At 40.5% G+C, this 23,131-nt stretch overlaps 1 protein-coding gene across 1 annotated transcript in view; it reads left to right on the top strand.

Moving 5' to 3' along the window:
• zdhhc4 (zinc finger DHHC-type palmitoyltransferase 4) overlaps positions 1-23,131 on the top strand; it is an 80,238-nt gene that overhangs the window by 37,957 nt on the left and 19,150 nt on the right. Inside the window, exons 4-6 of the mRNA XM_059981141.1 lie at positions 17,031-17,104; positions 17,856-18,034; positions 20,886-21,011. Coding sequence (XP_059837124.1) covers positions 17,031-17,104; positions 17,856-18,034; positions 20,886-21,011 — 379 coding nt within the window. The remainder of the gene's footprint in view (positions 1-17,030; positions 17,105-17,855; positions 18,035-20,885; positions 21,012-23,131) is intronic.

The following is a 23,131-nucleotide window of genomic DNA, read 5'->3' as shown; positions in this document are numbered from 1 at the left end:
ACTTGTAGCCTTTCTCCAGCAGTCCTTGTGCTCTGGGACAGTACTAATCTCAAGGGATTAACTTGTATTTTTGTATTTGAAGTAAATTAGTGAAAAGAAGAACCATGCAGTAAACAACAGACTATGCAGTAAAATATAGATTGAAGCATAATGTATTTAGACTGCAAAAGGTGAAAGATAGTAGACAAGATATTCCTGCAGAGTCATCAGGTTTATTGCTACTGGCATGTGTCGTGAAATTTGTTAACTTGGCGGCAGCAGTACATGATATTATAGAAAGAAAATATAATAAGTCAATCAATTACAGTAAGTATATATACATATATATTGGATAGATTAAAAATAGTGCAAGAACAGAAATAATATATATATTTTTTAAAAGTGAGGTAGTGTTCATGGATTCAATGTCCATTTAGGAATCGTATGGCAGAGGGGAAGAAGCTGTTCCTGAATTATTGAGAATGCTCCTTGAAGCTTCTGTACCTCCTTTCTCATGGTAACAATGAGGAGAGGGCATGTCCTGGATGATAGGGGTCCTTAATAATGGGCATCGCCTTTCTGAGCTACCGCTCCTTGAAGATGTCTTGAATACTACAGAGGTTAGTACCCAAGATGGGGCTGACTAATTTTACAATTTTCTGTAGCTTCTTTTGGTCCTATGCAGTAGCCCCTACCGCCATACCAGACAGTGATGCAGCCTGTCAGAATGGTCTCAACAGTACGTTTATGGAAGTTTTTGAGTGTTTTAGATGCCACATTAACTCTCTTCAAACTCCTAATTAAATATAGCTGCTGTCTTTATAGCTGCAACAATATGTTGGGACCAGATCATATCTTCAGAGATCTTGATTCCCAGGAACTTAAAATTGTTCACTCTCGCCACTTTTGATCCCTCTCTGAGGATTGGTTTGTGTTCTCTTGTCTTACCCTTCCTGAAATCCACAATCAGCTCTTTTATCTTACTGACACTGAGTGCAAGGTTGTTGCTGTGACACCACTCCACTAGTTGGCATATCTCGCTCCTGTATGCCCTCTCATCTCCATCTGAGATTCTACCAACAATGGTTGTAAAATCATCAAATTGATAGATAGTCTTTGAGCTATACTTAGCAACACAGTCATGGGTATAGAGATAGCAGAGCAGTGGGCTAAGCACACATCCCACAGGTGTACCAGTATTGATCATCAGTGAGAAAGAAATTATTATCACCAATCTGCACAGATTGTGGTCTTCCGGTTAGGAAGTCGAGGATCCAGTTGCAGAGGGAGATACAGAGGCTCAGGTTCTGTAGTTTATCAATGAGGATTATGGGAATAATGGTATTAAATGCTGAGCTATAGTCAATGAGCTGCATCCTGACATAGGTGTGTTGTCCAGGTGCTCTAAGGCCATGTGAAGCGTCTGTCATAGACCTATTGTGATGATAGGCAAATTGCAGTGGGTCTAGGTACTTGTTGAAGCAGGAGTTCAGTCTAGTCATGACCAACCTCTCAAAGTATTTCATCACTGTAGATGTGAGCACTACTGGGTGATAGTCATTAAGGCATTCTGATATGTCTATCCATGGCCTCCTCTATTGTCAAGATGAAGCCACACTCAGGTTGGAGGAACAACATCTTGTATACCAGCTGGGTAGCCTCCAACCTGATGGCATGAACATTGATTTCTCTAACTTCCATTAATGCCCCTCCTCCCCTTCTTACCCCATCCCTGATATATTTAGATTTTTTTTTAATTTTTGTTTTTTTTCCTGTCCCATGATCCTTTCCCGTCTCTAGCTCTGTATCCCTTTTGCCAATCACCTTTCTGGCTCTCACCTTCACCCCACCCCCTCCGGTCTTCTATCATTTTGCATTTTCCCCTCGCCTCCTACTTTTAAATCTTTTACTATCTTACCTTTCAGTTAGTCCTGACGAAGGGTCTTGGCTGGAAACGTCAACAGCACTTCTCCCTATAGATGCTGCCTGGCCTGCTGCATTCCACCAGCATTTTGTGTGTGTTGCTTACACTACTCTTCTTAGGCATTGGTATAATTGTTGCCTTTTTGAAGCAGGTGGGAACTTCCAACCATAGCAGTGAGAGATTGAAAATGTTTTTGAATACTCCCTCCAGTTGGTTGGCACAAGTTTTCAGATCCTTTCAAAGGTACTCCATTGGGGCTTGCCACCTTGCATCTAACATTGGACTCCAAGACAGATCACAGGGTCACCAGTGCAGCAGGGATCTTCACAGCTGTAGTTACATTCTCCCTTTCAAAGCAGGCATAGAGGCATTAAGTTCATCTGGGAGTGAAACATCGCTACCATTCATGCTATTGGGTTTCGCTTTGTTGGAAGTAATGTCTTGCAAACTCTGCCAGAGCTAACGTGCATTCGCAGTTGCCTCCAATCTCACACAAAATTGTCTCTTCGATCTTAAAATAGCCCTCTGCAAGTCATACCTGGTTTTCTGGTGCAGACCTTGGTCTCCAGACTTAAATGCCACAGATCTAGCCCTCGCAGACAACATACCTCCTGGTTCATCACAGCTTTTTGTTTGGGAATGTACACTAAATTTTCATAGGCACACAGTCATCCACACAGGTTTAAATGAAGTTGGTAACAACTGTGGCATACTCATCCAGATTCGAAGATGAATCCCTGAATACAGTCCAGTCCACAAATTCAGAGCAGTCCTGTAAGTGCTCCTGTGTCTCCATTGCCCATACCTTCTTGGTTCTCACCATTGGTGCGCAGGCTTCTGTCTCTGCCTATACTCAGGGAGTAGAAGTACAGCCAAGCGATCAAACATCCTGAAGTGAGGGCTTGGAATATCACAGCAGGCATTCTTGATGGCAGTGTAACAGTGATCCAGTGTGTAGTTTCCTCTGGTACTACGAAGTGATTTGTTGCTGGTAATTACTTAGTGGCATTTTCAGGCTGGACTGGTTAAAATCCTCCAGAATAATGATGAAGGCATTAGGCTGTGCTGTTTCATGCATGTTGATCACGTTACTCAGATCATCTAAAACCTATTTGACAATGGCCTGAGGTAGAATGTACACCACTGCCAAAATGATTGTAGAAATCTCCTGTGGCAGGTAAAATGGATGGCACATAATTGCGAGATATTCCAACTCTGGTGAGCAGAATTGTATGGCAGTGGTACATTTGTGCACCAAGAGGAGTTGATCATGAGGTATACACCTCCACCTCTGCTTCTGAGAGATCCGACAGTATTATCCTGATGGTGTATAGCAAACCCGTCAATCTGAATCGCAGCATCCAGTATGGAAGGGGTTAACCAGGATTCCGTAAAACAAAGGAGTCACGTGTTCCTAATATCCCTCTGATACAGCACCATTGCTCTGAGATCTTCATTTTTATTTACTTGAGACTGCACATTTGCCAGCAAGGTAGTCGCTATTTGGAGTGTAAAACTCCATTTTCTTAAACGCACCTGTATCCCTGAGATGCAGCAACATTTCCAACGCAGAATCCGGCAAGAAGTACAGCCACAATTAACATTGATTCCATCGGTTTTAAGCAGCGATAGTTTATTCAATTGCATTAAGACATCTTTATTAACTATACAGACCTTGGAAGCAGTTGTGATTCTCAGCTGTATCAGGTTGAAACAGGAATATTTAATTATATCCATCCAGCTCGAGATTGCCGTTTCCAAGGCAGTGATCTATGTCTTGAATCTTTTTGGCATAAAAGGCATGGAATTAGAGTGTGATGTGAGGACATTGAAATACATGAAGAAGAACTATTTGGACAGTTACCTGAAGAGTTCAGCCACTAAGAGATAAATATGAAACATTTTTGAAAATTTGGCACCCTTATTTACAAAAGACAGGATTAAATATATAGGTGCTCCGAAGATGAAACGATTGGTTATTTGGGGAAATAAATAAATATATATACTAAAATTATTAGGAACTCCATGAAGCATGTGGGGATCTCCCGATATCCAGGCGCTCTTTCTTTCTTTCTTTTTTTTCCTTTCTTTCTTTCTTTTTTATATAAGGATGTTAGGGGGGAGGGGGCAGGGTATATATATATTTTCCCCCCGTTTATTTATTTATTTATTTATTTATTTCTCTCATATTTTCTTTTATTTCTGTAATCATTTGAAAACTCAATTAAAAAAAAGTTTAAAAAAAAGAGTTCAGCCACATACTTTAGAGAGGTGCAGAGTTACAACACAGCCAGTATGACATATTGTAAGGGGAATTTGCCAGATCCAGGAATATTTCTGAAGGTCCTTCTGTAAAAGATTCAATCTGAGCTACCTATGAAGGTAAATATTAACAGAAGGACAGCCAGAATGCTGGCCATCACATTTTGAAAGCAATCCAGAATGGATCAGAGAGAAGTGGTTTGCAGATTTCAATAAATAGGTTAGTGTTACATCCTTGGCATTTCACTCATCTGATCAGGGCAGTTAAAAATTATGAATCAGGTTTAATGTCACCAGCATATGTCATGAAATTTGTTTCTTTCCTGCAGCAGCACAATAAAAATGCATAATAATAGAAAATATAACAGTAGATATATATGTAATAGTTAAACAAGTAGTGCAAAGATGGAAATAAAAAAGCAGGTAGTGTTCATGGATTCAAAGTCTATTCAGGAATCAGATGGCAGAAGGGAAGAAGTTGTTCCTGAATCATTGAGTGTGTGTCTTTAGGCCACTGTACCTCCTTCCTGATTGTAGCAACAAGACAAGGCATAACCTGGGTAATAAGGGTCCTTAATGATGGATGCCGCCTTTTTGAGGCATTGCTCCTTGAAGATGTCCTGGATGCTACGGAGACTCGTGCCTATGATGGAAGTGACTACATTTACAACACTGCAGCTTATTTTGATCCTGTGCATTAGCCACCCTACCTGCCCACACCCCCCCCCCCGTATCAGATGGTAATGCAGCCAGTTAGAATGCTCCCCACAGAAAATCTGTAGAAATTTATGAGTGACTTTGTTGACATACCAAACCACCTCAAGCTCCTTATGAAATATTGCTGCTTTTATGCTTTCTTTGTAGCTGCATCAATATGTTAGGTCCAGGTTAGATCCTCAGAGATACTGATATGCAGGAATTTGAAATTGCTCACTCTTTCCACTTCAGACCCCTCTATGAGGACTGCTGTGTGTTCCCTCATCTTACCCTTCCTTAAGACCACAATCAGTTCCTTGGTCCTACTGACCTTGAGTGCAAGGTTGCTGCTTCTATACACCTTCTCATCACCATCTGAAATTCTGCCAGCAATAGTTGTATCATCAGTAAGTTTATATAAGGCATTTGAACTGTGAGTTCTTTACAAGTATTCTTCAGATAAAGATGTTTTATGGAATTCCTTGGATTTATTAGTCACCACTGTGTACTTAAAGCTCCTAATCCTACAGGGAACAAAAATAACACCATAAGACATTGGAGCAGAATTAGGCCATTTGGCCCATTGAGTCTGCACCACCATTCAATCATGGCTAATCATTTTTTCCCTTCTCAGCGCCACTCCCCAGCCTTCTCACCATAACCTTTGAGGCAGTGTCAGAACCTATCAGTCTCCGCCTTAAATACACCCAACAACCTGGTCTCTACAACTGCCTTTGGTAACAAATTCCTTAAATTCACCACCCTCGGGCTAAAGAAATTTTTCTGCATCTCTGTTTAAAATTGATATCCCTCCATCCTGAGGTGGTGTCCTCTTGTCCTAGACTCCCACATCATGGGAAACATCCTTTTCACATCTATCATGTCCATGCCTTTCAACATTCAAATGATTTCAATGAGATCCCCTCTCATCCTTCTAAGTTCCAGTGAGTACAGACCCAGAGCCATCAAACTTTCCTCATGATAACTCTTCTATTCCCGGAATCATCCCTGTGAACCTCCAATGAACCCTCTCCAATGTCACCTTTTCTTAGATGGGGAGGCCAAACCTGGTCATAATACTTGTGAGGCCTCAGCAGTGCTTTATAAGGACTCAGCACTAGATCACTGCTGTGATATTCCACACCTCTTGAAATGAATACTAACATTGAATTTGTCTTCCTCACCACCAACTCTACCTACAAATTAACCTTTAGGATGTTCTGCACAAGGACTCCCAAGTCCCTGTGCATCTCAGATTTTTGGATTTTCTCCCCATTTAGAAAATAGTCTGCACATTTATTTCTTCAACCAAAGTACATGATCATGCATTTTCCAACATTGTATTTCATTTTCCACTTTCTTGTCCATTTCCCTAATCTATGTCCTTTTGTAGCCTACTGTTTCCTCAACACTACCTGCCCCTCCTCCAGTCTTTGTATTGTTACAAAATTCCTGTAACTGGATCACTTACCAGCAAAGATAGAGAGGTCCGTTGAAGTCTGATGGTACTATTTTTAAAAGTCTTTATTTATAAAGGGACACAAAAATAAGATTAATACAGACATTCAGATAATATACGTCGTCAATAATCAATCTAAAAATGCGGGTAGAATAATAATCATCAATAAGCAATAGCTCTATCGTTTGTCTAGGGGATATTGTATTGTCCGATAGATAGATAAAAGTCACTGTCCGTTCAAGCTGCAGTTTAAGAGAGAGACGGTTTGAAACTTGCCCAGGTCTTTTATGAGGCCAATCCATTGCGTCGGGGGAGTGGGTTCCCCGTTGTTAGTTCCAAGTCATTTTCCGTGGTACCAGCCTCCAGCCCCCAGGCAAGGGAACCGAACGCACGTGGCTTCCTTCAAATGGCTTCCCGCTATTAAGGGATCGCTAGCATTTCTTCTGGTGCGTCTCAAGGGGTTGTTCCCCCAGACCCTCTTTTATACTTCCTCATGGGGTCTCAGATGTCAATCAGGTTGGGATGATGCAGTCTCTCTCTCAACCAGCCCACCTTGCCCGAGGGCTTGCACGTAGCATAGTCCCCAATCCACAAACGTTGTCTCCAGGAGACAATGGCCATGTCTCTCTCTCTCTCATTTCCTGGGTCCTCTGACCCAACCCAATAATGCTCTTGCGATTCTCACAAAGGAGGGGGCTACCCTGCACCCTTCGGCCCCTCAGCGCTGTGGTACATAACAGTATCATCTGCAAACTTAGCAACAAAGCCACCTATTCTACAACTAAATTATTGACATACATCATAAAAAGAAGTGCTCTCAACACTAACCACTGCAGAACTCCACTAGTCACTGGCAGCCAAACAGAAAAGGATCCTTTTATTCCCATTCATTGGCTCCTACATGCCAGTAACTTTCCTGTACTACCATGCGCTCTTAACTTGGTAAGCAACCTCATGTATGGCATCTTGTAAAAGGCCTTCTGGAAGTCCAAATATACAATGTCCCTTGCATCCCCTTTATCTAACCTATAAAGAATTCCAACAGGTTCATCAGGCAATATTCCCTTAAGGAAACCATGCTGACTTTGTCCTATCTTGTCCTGCATCACCAAGTACTCCATAACAATTGTTACATACCCATGAGTATCTTGTACCTGTTAAGATACCTGTCTTGTATCTTGTACCATGACCATGATGTAATTGAGACTATGCTGGGCATGAGGTAATGGTCTTGTGATGGTGGAGTGACGTCATTTTCCCACCAGTGAGAGGTCATGTGATAGTTTTTTTTCAACAGGGTATAAAAAGGAGAACCCCGCCCCGTGACGTGGGCAGTTCATGGCTGAATTTGCCAGTGACTCCATGTCGCTGCTTATTTTGATGTCATGATGCTGTTTTGTTTGAAAGTGGAGTTCTACTTCCTGTTTTAAGTCTCGAGGGTTATTGCTGACAGTTTTGCTAGAATACTGCCAGTTAAAATCCAGTCGGAGAGTGAAGATTCGTCGAAATTCGGGAAGCTGAAAGATCAAGGAAAGTTGATGTCGGCTGTGAAGTAGGTTCGACCTTTATTTAATCTTCACACGAGGAGTTAGTAACCTGTGTCTGTGTTAACTCCTGCTTTGCCAAAAGAGCAGAAGGAGTTGGATGCAGAGTTTCGCCAAGGAAAGGTCAGTGCCTTTAAGCCGTTTTATTTCCTTCAATCATAAATCCCTCGGCAAAGCATGCTTCAGCTGGGATCAGCAGTAATGCCACGAAAGAGAATTTATTATCCCAAGGAAAGCCTCTCCTAAGTGACTGTAAACATTTGGACTTTCGCATTACTACTTCGAAGAAAAGTTTTCGCATTATCACTTTAAGAACTGTTCAAGCTGCCGCATGGCAGCCGACTTCCGGTTAAGTTAGTAGTTTGTTTACTTTTGGGTTTTTTTAGCAGTGTTTAATAAATGTTTTATTTGTTATAAAAAACCTGTCTCAATTATATATTCATTGTTGCTGGATCGTAACATTTGGGGGCTCATACGATCTGAATCCATTTTTGAGTTTAAATGCTTGTTTAATTTTTGATTGGTGTTTTGGAAAAGGGGAATACTCAATTCTTTTGTTTGATTGGCTTGTGAGTGGTATTGGGCAACAATGAATATTAAAGGATTCCTGGAATCGCCAGATTTGGGATTATTAGCAAAGGCAAAAATAAGTGATATATTGGAGATTGCTAGCAGGTTGGAACTTGAAGGTATTTAGAAAGATACAATAAAGCCTGTAATTCAGAGGAAAATCGCGGAACACTATATAGATTCGGGTGTGTTTGATGTATCGGTTTTAGATCGGTTGCCTGTGAGTAAAGCTGTGATTCAGTTACAGTCAGAACGAGTAGCTTTAGAAAAGCTGAGAATAGAAGCTGCATTAAAACAGAAGGAATTAGAAGCTCGCTTGGAACTAAATCAATTAGAAGCTGAAAATAAAAAGGGAATCAGTCTCCGGGTTCTAGAAAAATGTGTGTTGTTAGTCCGGAAATTAAATTGGTCCCTCCATTTAGTGAAACAGAAGTAGAAAAATATTTTCAACATTTTGAAATGATTGCTCTGATTTCAGAGTGGCTGAAAGAGAAATGATCAGTGTTGTTTCAGAGTGTAATTAAAGGCAAAGCACAACAGGTTTATACAGCTTTAACTGCTGAGCAAGCACTTGATCATGATACTGTGAAACTACACATATTGAAGGCGTATGAGTTAGTCCCAGAAGCTTATAGAGAAAGATTCAGAAATTTGAAGAAATCTGTGGAAAAAACATATGGAATTTGCCTACGATAAAGCTGTGTGTTTTGAGAAATAGGTTTCCTCTAAAAATGTAAATGGGGACTAATAAGTTGAAAGAGCTGATTTTAATGGAGGAATTTAAAAGAAGCATTCCTGTTGAAGTAAGGACGTACTTAAATGAGAGAGACATTGCTACATTGCACACATTGCAGGACTCTGCTAAATTAGCTGATGAATATGCTTTAATCCATAAGAATAAATTTCCTCAGGGCAGAACTTTTAAAAGGAGAAATAACACAGAGACTCAAGGTAAATCAGAAGTTAATGAGAAAGGTAAGGAGGAAGGAAAACCTGTGAAGGAAAGACAGTTTGGTCCCATTTGTAACTATTGTAAGAAACCTGGTCACATAATAGCTAACTGTTTCCGATTGAAAAAGAAAGAGAAGGAAGCAGTCCCAGATGTTTGTGTGCAACATACCGAAACACCTGTAAATCCACAGGGTTTGATAAACACAAATAAAGTTTTGTTAGAGTCTGACCAAGTTAAAAAGGGATATGGTCATTTTATAACTGAAGGGTTTGTATCCTTGAAAGAAGGATCTACTGCAGTGCCAATAAAAATCCTTAGGGATACTGGAGCTTCTCAATCCCTGATGTTAGACAGTGTGTTAAAGTTTAATAGTGAGTCTGATACTGGTGAGGTAAATTATACAGGAGGTGTTGGGAGTGCCCTTATGCCTGTACATCTGCATAAAGTGAATTTAAAGTCAGGGTTAGTTATAGGACTTGTTAAAGCAGGACTACAGCCTAGCTTACCTGTGAAGGATATTTCTTTATTGTTAGGTAATGACTTGGCAGGTGGACAAGTTTTTCCTGAAGAGCATTTGACAATAAAGTTAGAAGAACCACAGATGGATTCTAACAAAGATTCTTCCTGTGTTGTAACTTGAGCTATGGCTAAAAAGATTGATGTGCAGAATGAGGTCGTTACCCATGACTGTTCAACTCAGGATTCGAGTTTTGAGGATATGTCAGAAACTTTCTTACCCTCATTGTTTGAACAAGATTCTTGGAGTAAGTCTGACCATGAAGATTTGTCTTTGTCCAGGAAGAAGATGATGGCAGAGCAGAGTAGAGGCCCTGAGATTATAAAATTAAAAGAACAAGGTCTTCCAGATGGTGAAATTGATAAGATGCCAGTAGGATATTATTTTGAGAAAGTGTATTGATGAGGAAGTGGAGTCCGCGTACAATTCCTGCAAGTGCTGAATGTAATGTTGTTTACCAGGTATTTGTTCCTAAAGTTTATCAAAATGAGATTTTAACTTTAGCCCATAGTGTGCCCTTAGGTGGACATCAAGGCGTAAGGAAAACTGTGGACAAGATTTTAAAACATTTTTACTGGCCTGGTTTAAGAAAAAGATGTGGCAATGTTTTGCAGAACGTGCCATACTTGCCAAATTGTGGGTAAACCAAATCAAGTTACACCAGTGGCTCCATTGCAACCTATTGCAGCATTTGGTGAACCGTTTTCTAAAATTATTATAGATTGTGTAGGTCCATTACCAAAGACAAAAACTGGTTATCAGCACTTGTTGACTATCGTGTGCACTGCGTCTAGGTTTCCAGAGGCAGTACCACTTAATAGCTAAAACTGTAACAAAGGCTCTTTAAAAATTCTTTACTTATTTGGGGTTGCCTAAGGAAATACAATCTGATCAAGGCAGTAATTTTATGTCTGGATTGTTTCAACAGATAGTTTATAAATTGGGAGCTAAGCAAATCACTTCGTCTGTGTGCCATCCAGAATCGCAAGGTGCCTTGGAGAGGTTTCATTCTACCCTCAAGACTATGATTAGGATGTATTGTGTGGAAAATGAAAGTGATTGGGATGAGGGTATACATTTATATTTGCAGTGAGGGAATCGGTACAGGAATCCTTAGGTTTCAGTCTGTTTGAACTTGTATTTGGGCATAGAGTTAGAGGATCTTTAGCTTTATTAAAAGAACAATGGATTAATGAATTTGTTGGACTATGTTTTAAAATTTGAGGACAGATTACATAAAGCTTGTAGTTTAGCTAGGGATAATTTAAAATTGACTCCGGAGAAAATGAAAACCTGGTATGATAAAGAAGCTAGGATGAGGATGTTTAAGCCTGGGTATAAGGTGCTGGTTCTTTTCCCAGTGCAAGTGCATCCTTTACAAGCTAATTTTCATGGTCCTTATGAAATTGTGCCTAAAATTAATGATGTGGATTATGTGATTAAAAACTCCAGATCGTAGAAGGCCAACTCAACTTTGCCATATAAATATGATAAAACCATATTATGAGAAACAGTCTGCTAATGTGACTGTTGTGGTTAATGATAATGAGTCTGATCTCACTAGGAACATAATAGATGATTCATCTGAAACTCATTCTAAACCTAACGTCGTTTCTGTCAGATTACCAAACTCAACCATTCTGGAAAATATTGATGAGAAGTTAGCACATTTACAGCCAGAGCAGAAGCAGCAGATGAAACAATTAATTTTTAAATAAAAGGATTTGTTTCCAGACGTTCCTAGAAGAACCACTGTAGTTTCACATGATGTAAACATTGGTGATGCCTAACCCATTAAACAACACCCATTTAGGATGAACATGGAAAAATGTGAACTTGCTAAGAAAGAAATTAAATATATGTTAGAGAATAATAGTATTAGACCTTCTAGCTCGAATTGGAGTTCATCTTGTGTTATGGTGCCAAAATCAGACGGTAGTATTAGGTTTTGTACAGACTACAGGAAGGTGTTGTGATGAAAACAGATGCATATCCAATCCCTAGAGAAGATGATTGTGTAGATAAAGTGGGAAAAGCAAAGTTCCTTACAAAGATTGATTTATTGAAAGGGTATTGGTATGTTCCATTAACAGATAGAGGTAGAGAGATTTCTGCATTTGTAACTCTGTCTGGGTTATATGAATATAATGTTCTTCCATTTGGGATGAAGAATGCCCCAGGTGCTTTACAGCGGATGATTAACTCTGTGATTCAGGGATTAAAGGATACAGATGCTTATATTGACGATTTAGTGACAGGAAATGATACTTGGGAAGCACACATTACTGCGGTGGAGAAATTATTTGAAAGGCTTTCAAAGGCTAACTTAACTATTAACTTGGCTAAAGGTGAATTTGGACATGCCACTGTAACTTACCTTGGTTATGTTGTGGGTCAAGGTAAGGTAGCTCCTGTTCAGGCAAAAGTTCGAGCAATTTTAGAGATTCCCACTCCGACTGGGAAAAAAAACTGTCAGAAGATTTCTGGGAATGGTAGGATATTATCGAAAATTTTGTAAGAATTTTGCTCGTAATGCCCTTCCATTAACTAACCCTTTGAAGAAGAATGAGAAGTTCGTGTGGACAGTGCCTTGTCAAGAAGCATTTGAGAAATTGAAAACTATGATATGTTGTTACAAACCCCGTAACTGGGTCACTTACCAGCAAAGGTAGAGAGGTCTGTTGAAGTCTGATGGTACTATTTTTACCAGTATTTATTGATAAAGAGACACAAAAATAAGATCAATGCAAACATACAGATAATATACGTCATCAATACTAAATCTAAAAGCGTGGGTATAATAATAATCAATAAGAAATAGCTCTATCGTTGTCTAGGGGATAATGTATTGTCCAATGGAAATATAAAAGTCACTGTTAATTCATTCAAGCTGCAGCGTTTTGGTTTGAGAGAAAGATGGGTTTGAAACTTGCTCAATCCTTTTATGATGTTAATCCTTCGAGTCGTTGGGAGTTGGTTTCCCCGTTGTTAGCTAAAAGCCGTTTTTCCATGGTGAAGGGCACCGGTTCCGGGGCAAATGGAACCGAACACACGTGGCCTCCCCACCGGCTTCTGCTATTACGGGATCGCTAACGTTTCTTCTGGTGCGTCTGAGGGGCTGTTCCCACAGACCCTCTTTTATCCTGACTCACAGGGTCTCAGATGTCAATCAGGTTGGGGGTGATGCAATCCCTCCCTCAACCAGCCCACTTTGCCTGAGGGCTTCCACGTAGCACAGTATTGCAATACACAAGCCTGTCTCCAAGAAACAATGGCCGTGTCCCGTAGCTTTATATCGCTGGGGAACGAGACATTACGCACGTGTCTTGCTCATTTCCTGGGTCTCCTGACCCAAATCAATAGTGATCTTGCGATTCTCACAAAGGAGGGGGCTACTGTGCACCCTTCGGCCCCTCAGAGCTGTGGTACATTGTCAACAACCTGTGCTCAAGGCACCTGACTTTGAAAAACCTTTTTCATTAGCTGTAGATGCTAGCGATGAGGCTGCAGGAGCAGTGTTACTGCAAAGGAATGAGGGTGCTGAGGTTGATCATCCTGTAGCTTACTTTTCTAAGAAATTTAATGAGCATCAAAGAAAGTATTCGACAATAGAAAAGGAATTGTTATCTCTTGTTTTGGCCTTAGAACATTTTGACGTATATGTTGGTACAACTCAAAAGCCACTTATAGTTTACACTGACCATAATCCATTAGTGTTTCTAAGTAAGATGAAAAACAAAAATAGAAGATTATTAAATTGGAGTTTAATGTTACAAGAGTACGATATTTTGATAACTCATATTAAGGGCAAAGATAATGTAATTGCTGATTGTCTATCTCGATGTTGAATATACAATGTAATTTTTTTATGGAGTGATATCTTAATGTTTGTAACAGTCCTACTGTATAGTAACTTGTAAGATACTGTATGATAATACTATGTATACTGTGTATATTGTAAATTTTGTATGTTTGAATTTCTTCTCCTGTAAATACAAACATTTGTAGTTAATTGTTAAAATTTTGTTCTTGACAGAACAAGAATTTTTTTTTGGAGGGAGGTGTTATGTACCCATGGGTATCTTGTACCTGTCACATGACCATGATGTAATTGAGGCTATGCTGGGCATGAGGTAATGGTCTTGTGATGGTGGAGTGACGTCATTTTTTCCACCAGTGAGAGGTCATGTGATAGTTTTTTTCAACGCGGTATAAAAGGAGAACCCTGCCCTGTGACATGGGCAGTTCGTGGCTGAATTCGCCAGTGACTCCATGTCACTGCGTATTTCAATGTTATGACACAGTTTCGTTTAAAAGTGGAGTTTTACTTTCTGTTTTAAGTCTCAAGGGTTATTGCTGGCAATTTTGCTAGAATACTGCCAGTTAAAATCCAGTTGGAGAGTGAAGATTCGTCAAAGTTCGGGAAGCTGAAATATCAAGGAAAGTTGACGTCAGCTGTGAAGTAGGTTCGACCTTTATTTAATCTTTGCACGAGGAATTAGTAACCTGTGTCCGTGTTAACTCCAGCTTTGCTAAAATAGTAGAAAGAGTTGGTTGCAGAGTTTTGCCAAGGAAAGGTCAGTGCCTTTAAACCGTTTTATTTCCTTCAATTGTAAATCCCTCAGCAAAGCATGCTTCAGCTGGGATCAGCAGTAACGTCACGAAAGAGAATTTATTATCCCAAGGAAAGCCTCTCCTAAGTGACCGTGTAAACACTTGGACTTCCACATTACTACTTCTAAGAACTGTTTTCTCATTATCGCTTTGAGAACTGTTTTCTCATTATCGCTTTGAGAACTGTTTTCTCATTATCGCTTTGAGAACTGTTTTCTCATTATCGCTTTGAGAACTGTTTTCTCATTATCGCTTTGAGAACTGTTTTCTCATTATCGCTTTGAGAACTGTTTTCTCATTATCGCTTTGAGAACTGTTTTCTCATTATCGCTTTGAGAACTGTTTTCTCATTATCGCTTTGAGAACTGTTTTCTCATTATCGCTTTGAGAACTGTTTTCTCATTATCGCTTTGAGAACTGTTTTCTCATTATCGCTTTGAGAACTGTTTTCTCATTATCGCTTTGAGAACTGTTTTCTCATTATCGCTTTGAGAACTGTTTTCTCATTATCGCTTTGAGAACTGTTTTCTCATTATCGCTTTGAGAACTGTTTTCTCATTATCGCTTTGAGAACTGTTTTCGCATTATCGCTTTGAGAACTGTTTTCGCATTATCGCTTTGAGAACTGTTTTCGCATTATCGCTTTGAGAACTGTTCAAGCTGCCGCATAGCAGCGGACTTCCGGTTAAGTTAGTTGGTTTACTTTTGGGGGTTTTTTAACAGTGTTTAATAAATGTTTTATTTGTTATAAAAAACCTGTCTCAATTATATATTCATTGTTGCTGGATCGTAACACAATTGACTCCAATATCTTCCCAATCATTAGGGACAGGCTAACTGGTCTATTATTTCCTTTCTGCTGCCTTCCAATTGTCCACTCCTCTGTCACCATGCCAGAGTCCCATGATTTTTGAAAGATCATTACTAATCCCTCCACAATCTCTACTGCTACCTTTTTCAGAACCTTAAGGTGTAGTTCATCTGGTCCTGGTGACTTGTGTACCCTTTGGTCTTTCAGCTTTTTGAGCACCTTCTCCCTTGTAATAGTAACAGCACTTGCTTCTCTTCCCTCACACCCTTCAATATCTTGCAAACTGCTAATATCTTCCACAGTGAAGACTGATGCAAAATACTTATTTAGTTCATTTTTGCCATCTTGTATCTGGCCTCATTTTCTAGCAGAAAAATAACCACTCTCATCTCTCCTTTGTTTTTTACATACTTGAAAAAGCTTTTACTATCCACTTTGCTGTTGTTTGCAAACTTCTGTTGTATTTTATCTTTTCCCTCCTAATGATTCTTTTATTTGCTTTCTGTTGGATTTTTAAAGCTTCCCAAATCTTTATCTTCCTGCTAATTTTTGCTTTGTTTTATGCCCTCTTTAGCTTTGACTTCTCTTCTCAGCCACGGTTGTACCATAGAGTAAGAGGAGGAATGTGAAATAGAGCTGGAACTAGCTTAAACACAATTGGCTACATGGCCTTATAATTTGTAATATAATCGTTGTAAGCTAAATAAAACAGAAATTTGAGGAGAGGGTCCTGAATCCATTTGATATTTTACCTTGCAGAAAATCTATAATCTCCGTGCAAGATGCCTTCAGAAGAGATTAAGTTGTTATCCCATGACACCACAAGCAATAGCAAAGCCTGGGTCTGGCAGTGAGCAGGCTTCTAGATGGAAACATTGTGAAGTATATCCATAGCCTTGACTCCTGCTTGGAAGGTTTTGGAGAGATTATGTTTAATGCCAGCAATCAGGTTTCATGAAAGTTGACTGTGTTCACAGTGTCATAACTGCATTGTCTCACTCCTCAAGGAATCATACGTTTTGGAATTCTTGCTGGTTAAGTGTTACCCAGCCAAAGTTTCCTTAACCAACTCTTAGTCCATCACCTTGTATTTTAAGCACGTTGAGTTTTCATCTGGTTACTCATGAAATGTGATTCGAGTTCAAAGCTGTTATATACTTTGGTGTTCTTGAAGGCATTTGGTATGCTTTCTTATGCCTCAAACTATTGAGATATTCTCAAACTATCACATTCTCAAACTCTTTTAGAATGCGATATTGTAATTCTAGTCTTGACCATAGGTTTCATCCTTACCTCCTGTGTCAGTAGATCAAGGCTTCAACAAACATTGTTCTGGAGGAACTCAGACTGAGCAGCATCTGTGGGAGGAAGGAACCACTGCATCATGACTGCTCTAGAGATTCTAAATTCTAGCCTTGCCTACCTTCCCAGGTTAATATAATAGGATCTCAAGGCACTGATTCGTAACTAAAAAGCAAGAAAGTGTCCTTGTGTCTTGGCCAATATCAATCTCTTTACCAAAACAATAGATTATCCAGTCTTCATTATATTGCTATTGTTGGTAGCTGGCTGGAAGAATATTGTCTGCTGTATGAGTTACATAAAAACAGTAACTGTACACCTTAATGGCATAGTTTGACTGATATGTGCTATATAAATGCAAGCCTTTCTTCTACCTCCATTTTCTTTCCATCATTAATAGACGATTGGGCCAATGGTTCCTGGACGGATGCAGGTAGCAGTGCAGTATGCTTTACATAGGTTCATCCATCAGAGGTGAGTGTAAATACCTGCACAGATCAATCCTCACTCATTCTGTGTGGTTAGCAGGGGTGTTGCAAGTAAAAAGATGAATGCCCAGCTAAGGGGGTCCCCAAAGTGCAAAGTATTTCCAGCTGTTGCCCAACATACAACTGATACAGATTCAACACCAGTTGAATCACCAGATTGGTTTTGATTTCAGTAGCTTATTTATATAAAAAAGATCAGCTTTTCACATGAAATATGAATCCTGGTATCTTTCAGTTCCTTCACCCTATTGAGAATTTTATCACTTTTGATTCTCCATTTCCAAAAAATGCTGTTTCACATCTATCTTCATTCCAACCTACGGTCCCCACTCTCCACTAACGTTCTACATTCAGTTTAGCAGGTTTTCAAATTTTCTGATCTTGAAGTATCCATGTTTTGTTTGTTTTCTATTAAATCTCTCCCTCCAAACTCTTTGTGTATGCGGAAAAGGGAAAGACCTGAAACAATCCTTTGAATTCCTGGAAACCTTTTCTAGACTACTTGTTAATCCATCACTCTTGAATAAAAATTTACCTAGTGGTGGTATTCATGAAACGGCAGTAGAAGCTGGTAGGAACCTAGCTGGGGACAGAAACTAGTGATCCAATGATTATGTAAACTACAAAACAGGTTTACTTGAAGCACAGGCACAGCTAATTAATGTGTAGGAAGATTTACAATGAGCACAATGCATAAACTCATAGGGTACCTAATCACCACCTTTCACTTTTAACAGAAACTCCTTCTTCTTGGCCCTGCATCTTCTTTTGGAAGTTGCTGTGTATGGAGAGTATTCCTGGGAAGTGTTCCCTTATGCCTTGGAATTGGGATTCACACTCAGTAACTTGCTGCTGCCTTACATCCTGTTGTTTGGAAAGATGTACTTTTTCTACCTATGCTGTGTCAGTGACCCTGGTAAGAAACAATTGTGAAATGACTTGGGCATTCAACTGTCTCATGCTAATTTGCTGCCACTTTTCCTCAGTTGACTGGCTCAGTTAATAAAATGAGAGCTCATGTCCCATTTTAAAGCTGACACTTGGTGAGTAATATTGAGGTGGAGGCAGAGGGAATTAAAGTCTCTAAAGCAAGATCCATTGTCAGTTGTGTGTAAACATTTTATTGCTCTATTTCAGAAGAGGTTTCCAATATTTGTCCTTAGAAGAATATTTTGAGATTGATCTGAAGACAGAATGCTGTAAATAGTGGGCAAGTTTGGCAGCATTGTCAGGAGAGAAACAATGAACACAGGATGCTCAAAATCTTGAGCAAAACACAAAATGCTGAAGAAGCCCAGCAAGTCAGACAGCATCTATGGAGAGGAATAAACAGTCAACATTTTGGACTGGGATCCTTCATCAGGACTGGAAAGAAGTGGACAGAAGCCAGAATAAGAAGGTGGAGGGGTGGGGGAAGGAGCCTAAGCTTGCAGGTGATTAGTAAAACCTGGTGGGTGGGTGAAAGAGTGGGGGTTGAGTAGGAAGATGAGAGAAGATGTCTGAAAGAGATGAAGAGCTGAAGAAGTAATCTAGGAGAGAGCAGTGGTCTGTGGAAAAAAAGGGAAAAGAGGAACCAGAGAAAGGTAATGGGCAGGTGGGGAGAAGAAGGGGGTGAGAAGTTAACCAGAATGGGAAATGGAAAATGAGAAAAGGGGGGAGAAGTTACTGATTGTTAGAGAAATTTTCAGTGCCATCAGGTGCAGATGGAATATGAGGTGTTGCTCCTCCAACCTGGGTTGGACTCATCATGGCAGTAGAAGAGGCATGGATTGATCTGTCAGAAAGGGAATGGGAAATCGACTTAAAATGATTAGCCACTAGAAGATCCTGCCTTTTGTGGTGGTCAACAAATCAGACCCCCAATCTGTGTCGGGTCTCACTGATGTAGAGGAGGCCGCACTAGGAACACTGGAAACAGTAGACAGACTTGCAGGTAAACTATCACCTCACCTGGGAGGACTGTTTGGGAAGATCCTGTTAGGTGATGAGGAAGGAGGTGTAGGAGCAGGTATAGAACTTGTCAAGCTTGCATGGATAAATACCAGGAGGAAGATCAGTAAGAAAAGACAAGTGGACAAGGAAGTCATGTAGAGAGTGATCCACACAGAAAGCAGAGGATGGAGGGAGAGAAAGATGTGCTTAATGGTAGTAGGCGGTGGAAGTTACTGAGAATGATGTGCTGGATATGTAGGCTTGTAGAGCAATTGGTAATGACAAGGGGAATCCTGCTCCTGTTATGACAGTAGGATTGCATGAGGGCAGATGTGCAGGAAATGGAGGAAATCCGGGTAAAGGCAATGTCAATGATGATGGAAAAGAAACTGCTCTTTGAAAGAGAGGGACATCCCAGATGCTGGAGAATGGGAAACCTCAGCCTCAGAGCAGATGCAGTTGAGAAACAGGAACTGACAGAAGAGAACAAAATTTCACAAGTGACAGGGTGGGAAGAGCTATAGTTAATATAACTGTGAGAGTCAGTAGGTCTGTAGAAGATCTCAGTAGATAGTTTCTTTCCAGAGATGGGGACAGTGTGATTAAGATGGGGAGAGAAATGCCAGAGGTGAATGAAATATGTTTGAGGGCAGGGTGGAGGTTGGAGGCAAAGATGATGAAATTGACAAGTTCAGCTTGGGTGCAGGAAGCAGCACTAATGCCGGTGTCAACGTAGCAGAGAAAAAGTTGGGGAACATTACCAGTATAGGCTTGGAAAGTGGATTGCTCCACTTAGACACAAAACGACAGGCAGTTTTGGAGTAAGTACAAGGAGCTGAATGCTAAGTTGTTGAAAATAAGAAACAGTTTCATCAGACGGCGGAGTGTGGTGGTGGAGGGGAGCTGGTTAGGTCTATTTTCCAGTAATTTTAAAAAACCGAAATGCATGAAAATCTCAGGCAACATCTATAGGAGAGAATTCAGGTCGAGACCCTTCATCAGGATTTAAAGGGAAGGAAGAAGAAGCCAGAATAACAATTTGGGGGAGGGGAAGGAATACAAGCTGGCAAGTGATAGGTGAAACCAGATGGGTGGGTGGGGGGAAGGAGCATGAAATGAGAAGCTGGATGGTGATAGGTGGATGTAGTAAAAGGCTGAAGATGAATGAATCTGATAGGAGATTACAGTGGATATCAGAAGGAGTGAGGGACAGAGCAGGGTAAGAGGGGAGCCAGAATAGAGAATGGAAAAAGAGAAGTAGGAGAGGGGAAGAAATTACTGTGTTATATTCATGCTGTCAGAGGCTATGCAGATGGAATATGAGGTCTTGACCCTCCAACCTGAGGGTGGCCACATCATGCAGTAGAGGATGCCATGGACCAACATATAGGAATGGGAAGAAGAATTAAAATGAGTTGCCATGGGGGAAACCCACCTTTTGTGGCAGATGGAGTAAAGGAGCTTATCAAAGCAGTCCTCCAATCAACGCTGTGTCTCACCAATGTGGAAGAGGGTGCACCAAGAGCATCAAGTATAGTAAATGACCCCTTCATACTGTCAGGTGAAATAGCACCTTACCTGGAAGGACTGGTGGCGGCTCCTGAGTGGTGGTGAGGGTGGAGGTGTAGGAGCAGGTGTAGCAGTTGTCACACTTGCAGGGAGATCATTGAGGAGGGACGAGTGGACAAGTGAGTCAGATGAATTGAAATAGGAATTGGCTCAATTTTCCATTGAAGTCAGTTCCACACACTTTGGGATTGTGTCTGTGGTTGTTATTTACAACTTGCTTTTGATTTTAAACTTGTTAATTGTTCATTCTTAATTGTTTTTCAAAGGTAAAATTTCACCTTCAAACCTCAAGCAGCTTCTGAAAGTATATACGTATGATGGAATTTTGTACCAACATGCTCGTGTCTGCTCAACGTGCAAACTAGTGAAACTGGCACGGTCAAGGCACTGCCGTAAGAAACTTATGACATATGGGTAATGTGGGTGTGTATTGAGCTTGCATTTAGGAAATCTGGATAGATATATAAGTCAGCATTTGTGAAGAGAAAACTCAGGTCAATGTGTAGGGCATAGATCTTAGACTAGAATAGAGTAAAACTTAATATTATCATTGCTGAAGACAACGAGATTGCGGTACTACTCCAGTCCATTTAACAGATTTACAATGCATGCAGTACAGCTTAATTTTTAAAAGATTCCCATACTTACACACAAGAAGTGACTTTGATAGTCCATAACACTCAAAGTCATTGGCAAGCCAGAGTGTAGCATTATTCATCTGCACAACAGCCCTCAAGAAGAAGCTGCTTTTCACTCTTACTGTCTTGACTAAGATGGCAGGAGATTGCATAGACAGTATCCAGGATGGGATGGGCCTTTATGATGTTACAGGCGCTCTTTAGACATTGAGAGTTGTAGATGGTCTTCAAGTCTGTTAGTTGAGTCCCAATGATGTGCTGAGCTGTCCTAATCACCTGCTGGAGTGCTTTGTGATCTGTCTTGCTGCAGTTAGAGTACCACACTGTCATTCTGTATGTCAATATGCTCATTAATAAAAGTTGGCCAGCAACTTCTGGTGCAGATTAGCTCTTCCCTACTGAAGAAGTTGTGTTTATGGACCAAGAGAGCTCCTCAGTGATGTTCATCCCCAAAAACTTGAAACTGGAGACCTTTTCCACTGCCTTGTCCACCTTTTCCATGAATGAAAAGTGGGGCTTGTTAGTGGGCCTCTTCCTGAATTCAGTTATCATTTTGAATTGAACCTAGGTTGCTGGTTTTGGTAAGATAGCGGCACATTCAATCGCAGTGGCTTCTACGGGGTCAACAAAGGGTGCTCTGTCCTTTTTAAACGTATTTTTTAATGATCGCAAGATCCTGCTAGACATTAAAGATTTAAAGTATTGCAGGTCTACCCATCATTGTTCATTGGCGGAAAAACCGAAGGAGCTAGACTTGGTGCAGATCGTGCTGACTGCTAGTGTCAGGCTTCAGAGGAGTTGATGCACAAAGGAGGCATACAGTCTTAATAGCAAGTGACCGTCATAGTCACTTTCTTGTGATCGCAAGACCCTTTGGACATTGTTAATGTGGAATACTGCAAGTCCAATTCAATGATTTATTGACGGACAGTGGGGGAGCTGCATGGCCTCGGTCGTAGTGAGGACTGGGCCTCAGGCTACAGGCCACAGTGTTGCCTGTTTACAGCCGCCAGGAGAGAGGCGCGGAGCCAGAGCACTCTGCCAGGCTGGAGTTGGTTCCCTACCCCCCCCCCCACCCCAAGTGATTGCTTTGCAGAAGATAGACTGTATTGTGCTTGACTGCAGATTTCTGCGGCATTCGTGGACTCAGAGTTTGGACTGCTTTGTTGTGTGGCTGTATTTAACTGATATCGTACCATTTGTACATGTGCTTGCTATTTTGTACGCTTCGTGTAGTTTGACTGTTGGTACCATGCTTTGCACCTCGGTCCAACAGTAATGCTGTCTTGTTTGGCTGTTTTCATGGGTATTCATCTATGGTTCAATGTATTGCAGATGTTTTGTCTGCATAAGAGCCCAAATGGGACAAAAGGATGAGAAACAAGGGCATAATGTCATATAGCACAGAAACTGGCCATTAGTCCTGCATCCATACCAACATTAAGCAACCATTTACCCCTCTACCATCTGATTCTCATTATATTCTCATCAACTGTCCCCATATCATACCACCCTCCAACAGGGACAATTAAGAGTGGTCAGTTAACCTACAAGCTGCATGTCTTTGAACTGTGAGAGAAAAGCTACGCAATTGCGGAAGGTACATGCATACTCACACAAACAGCACTGTAGTCAGAAATGAATCTGGGTCACTGGCACTGTGAGGCAGCAGCTCTATGAACTGTACCACCCTAAAAAAAAGTTGATTTAAGTTCAGCGACTCAGTCAGTAAAAATATAAGAATATTACTTAAGGCTTGACTAAACTAGCAAAGATTTGTTTTTATTTCAACTTAAATTTGAAACCTGTCCCACAACACAAAAAAAAATTTGAAACCTGTCAAACAGAAAGAGCCCTGGATGTTGCCCATTAAA

Source organism: Hypanus sabinus, chromosome 9, assembly GCF_030144855.1.
Source record: "Hypanus sabinus isolate sHypSab1 chromosome 9, sHypSab1.hap1, whole genome shotgun sequence".
NCBI classification, from domain to species: domain Eukaryota; kingdom Metazoa; phylum Chordata; class Chondrichthyes; order Myliobatiformes; family Dasyatidae; genus Hypanus; species Hypanus sabinus.
This window is presented reverse-complemented; position numbering and strand designations above follow the sequence as displayed.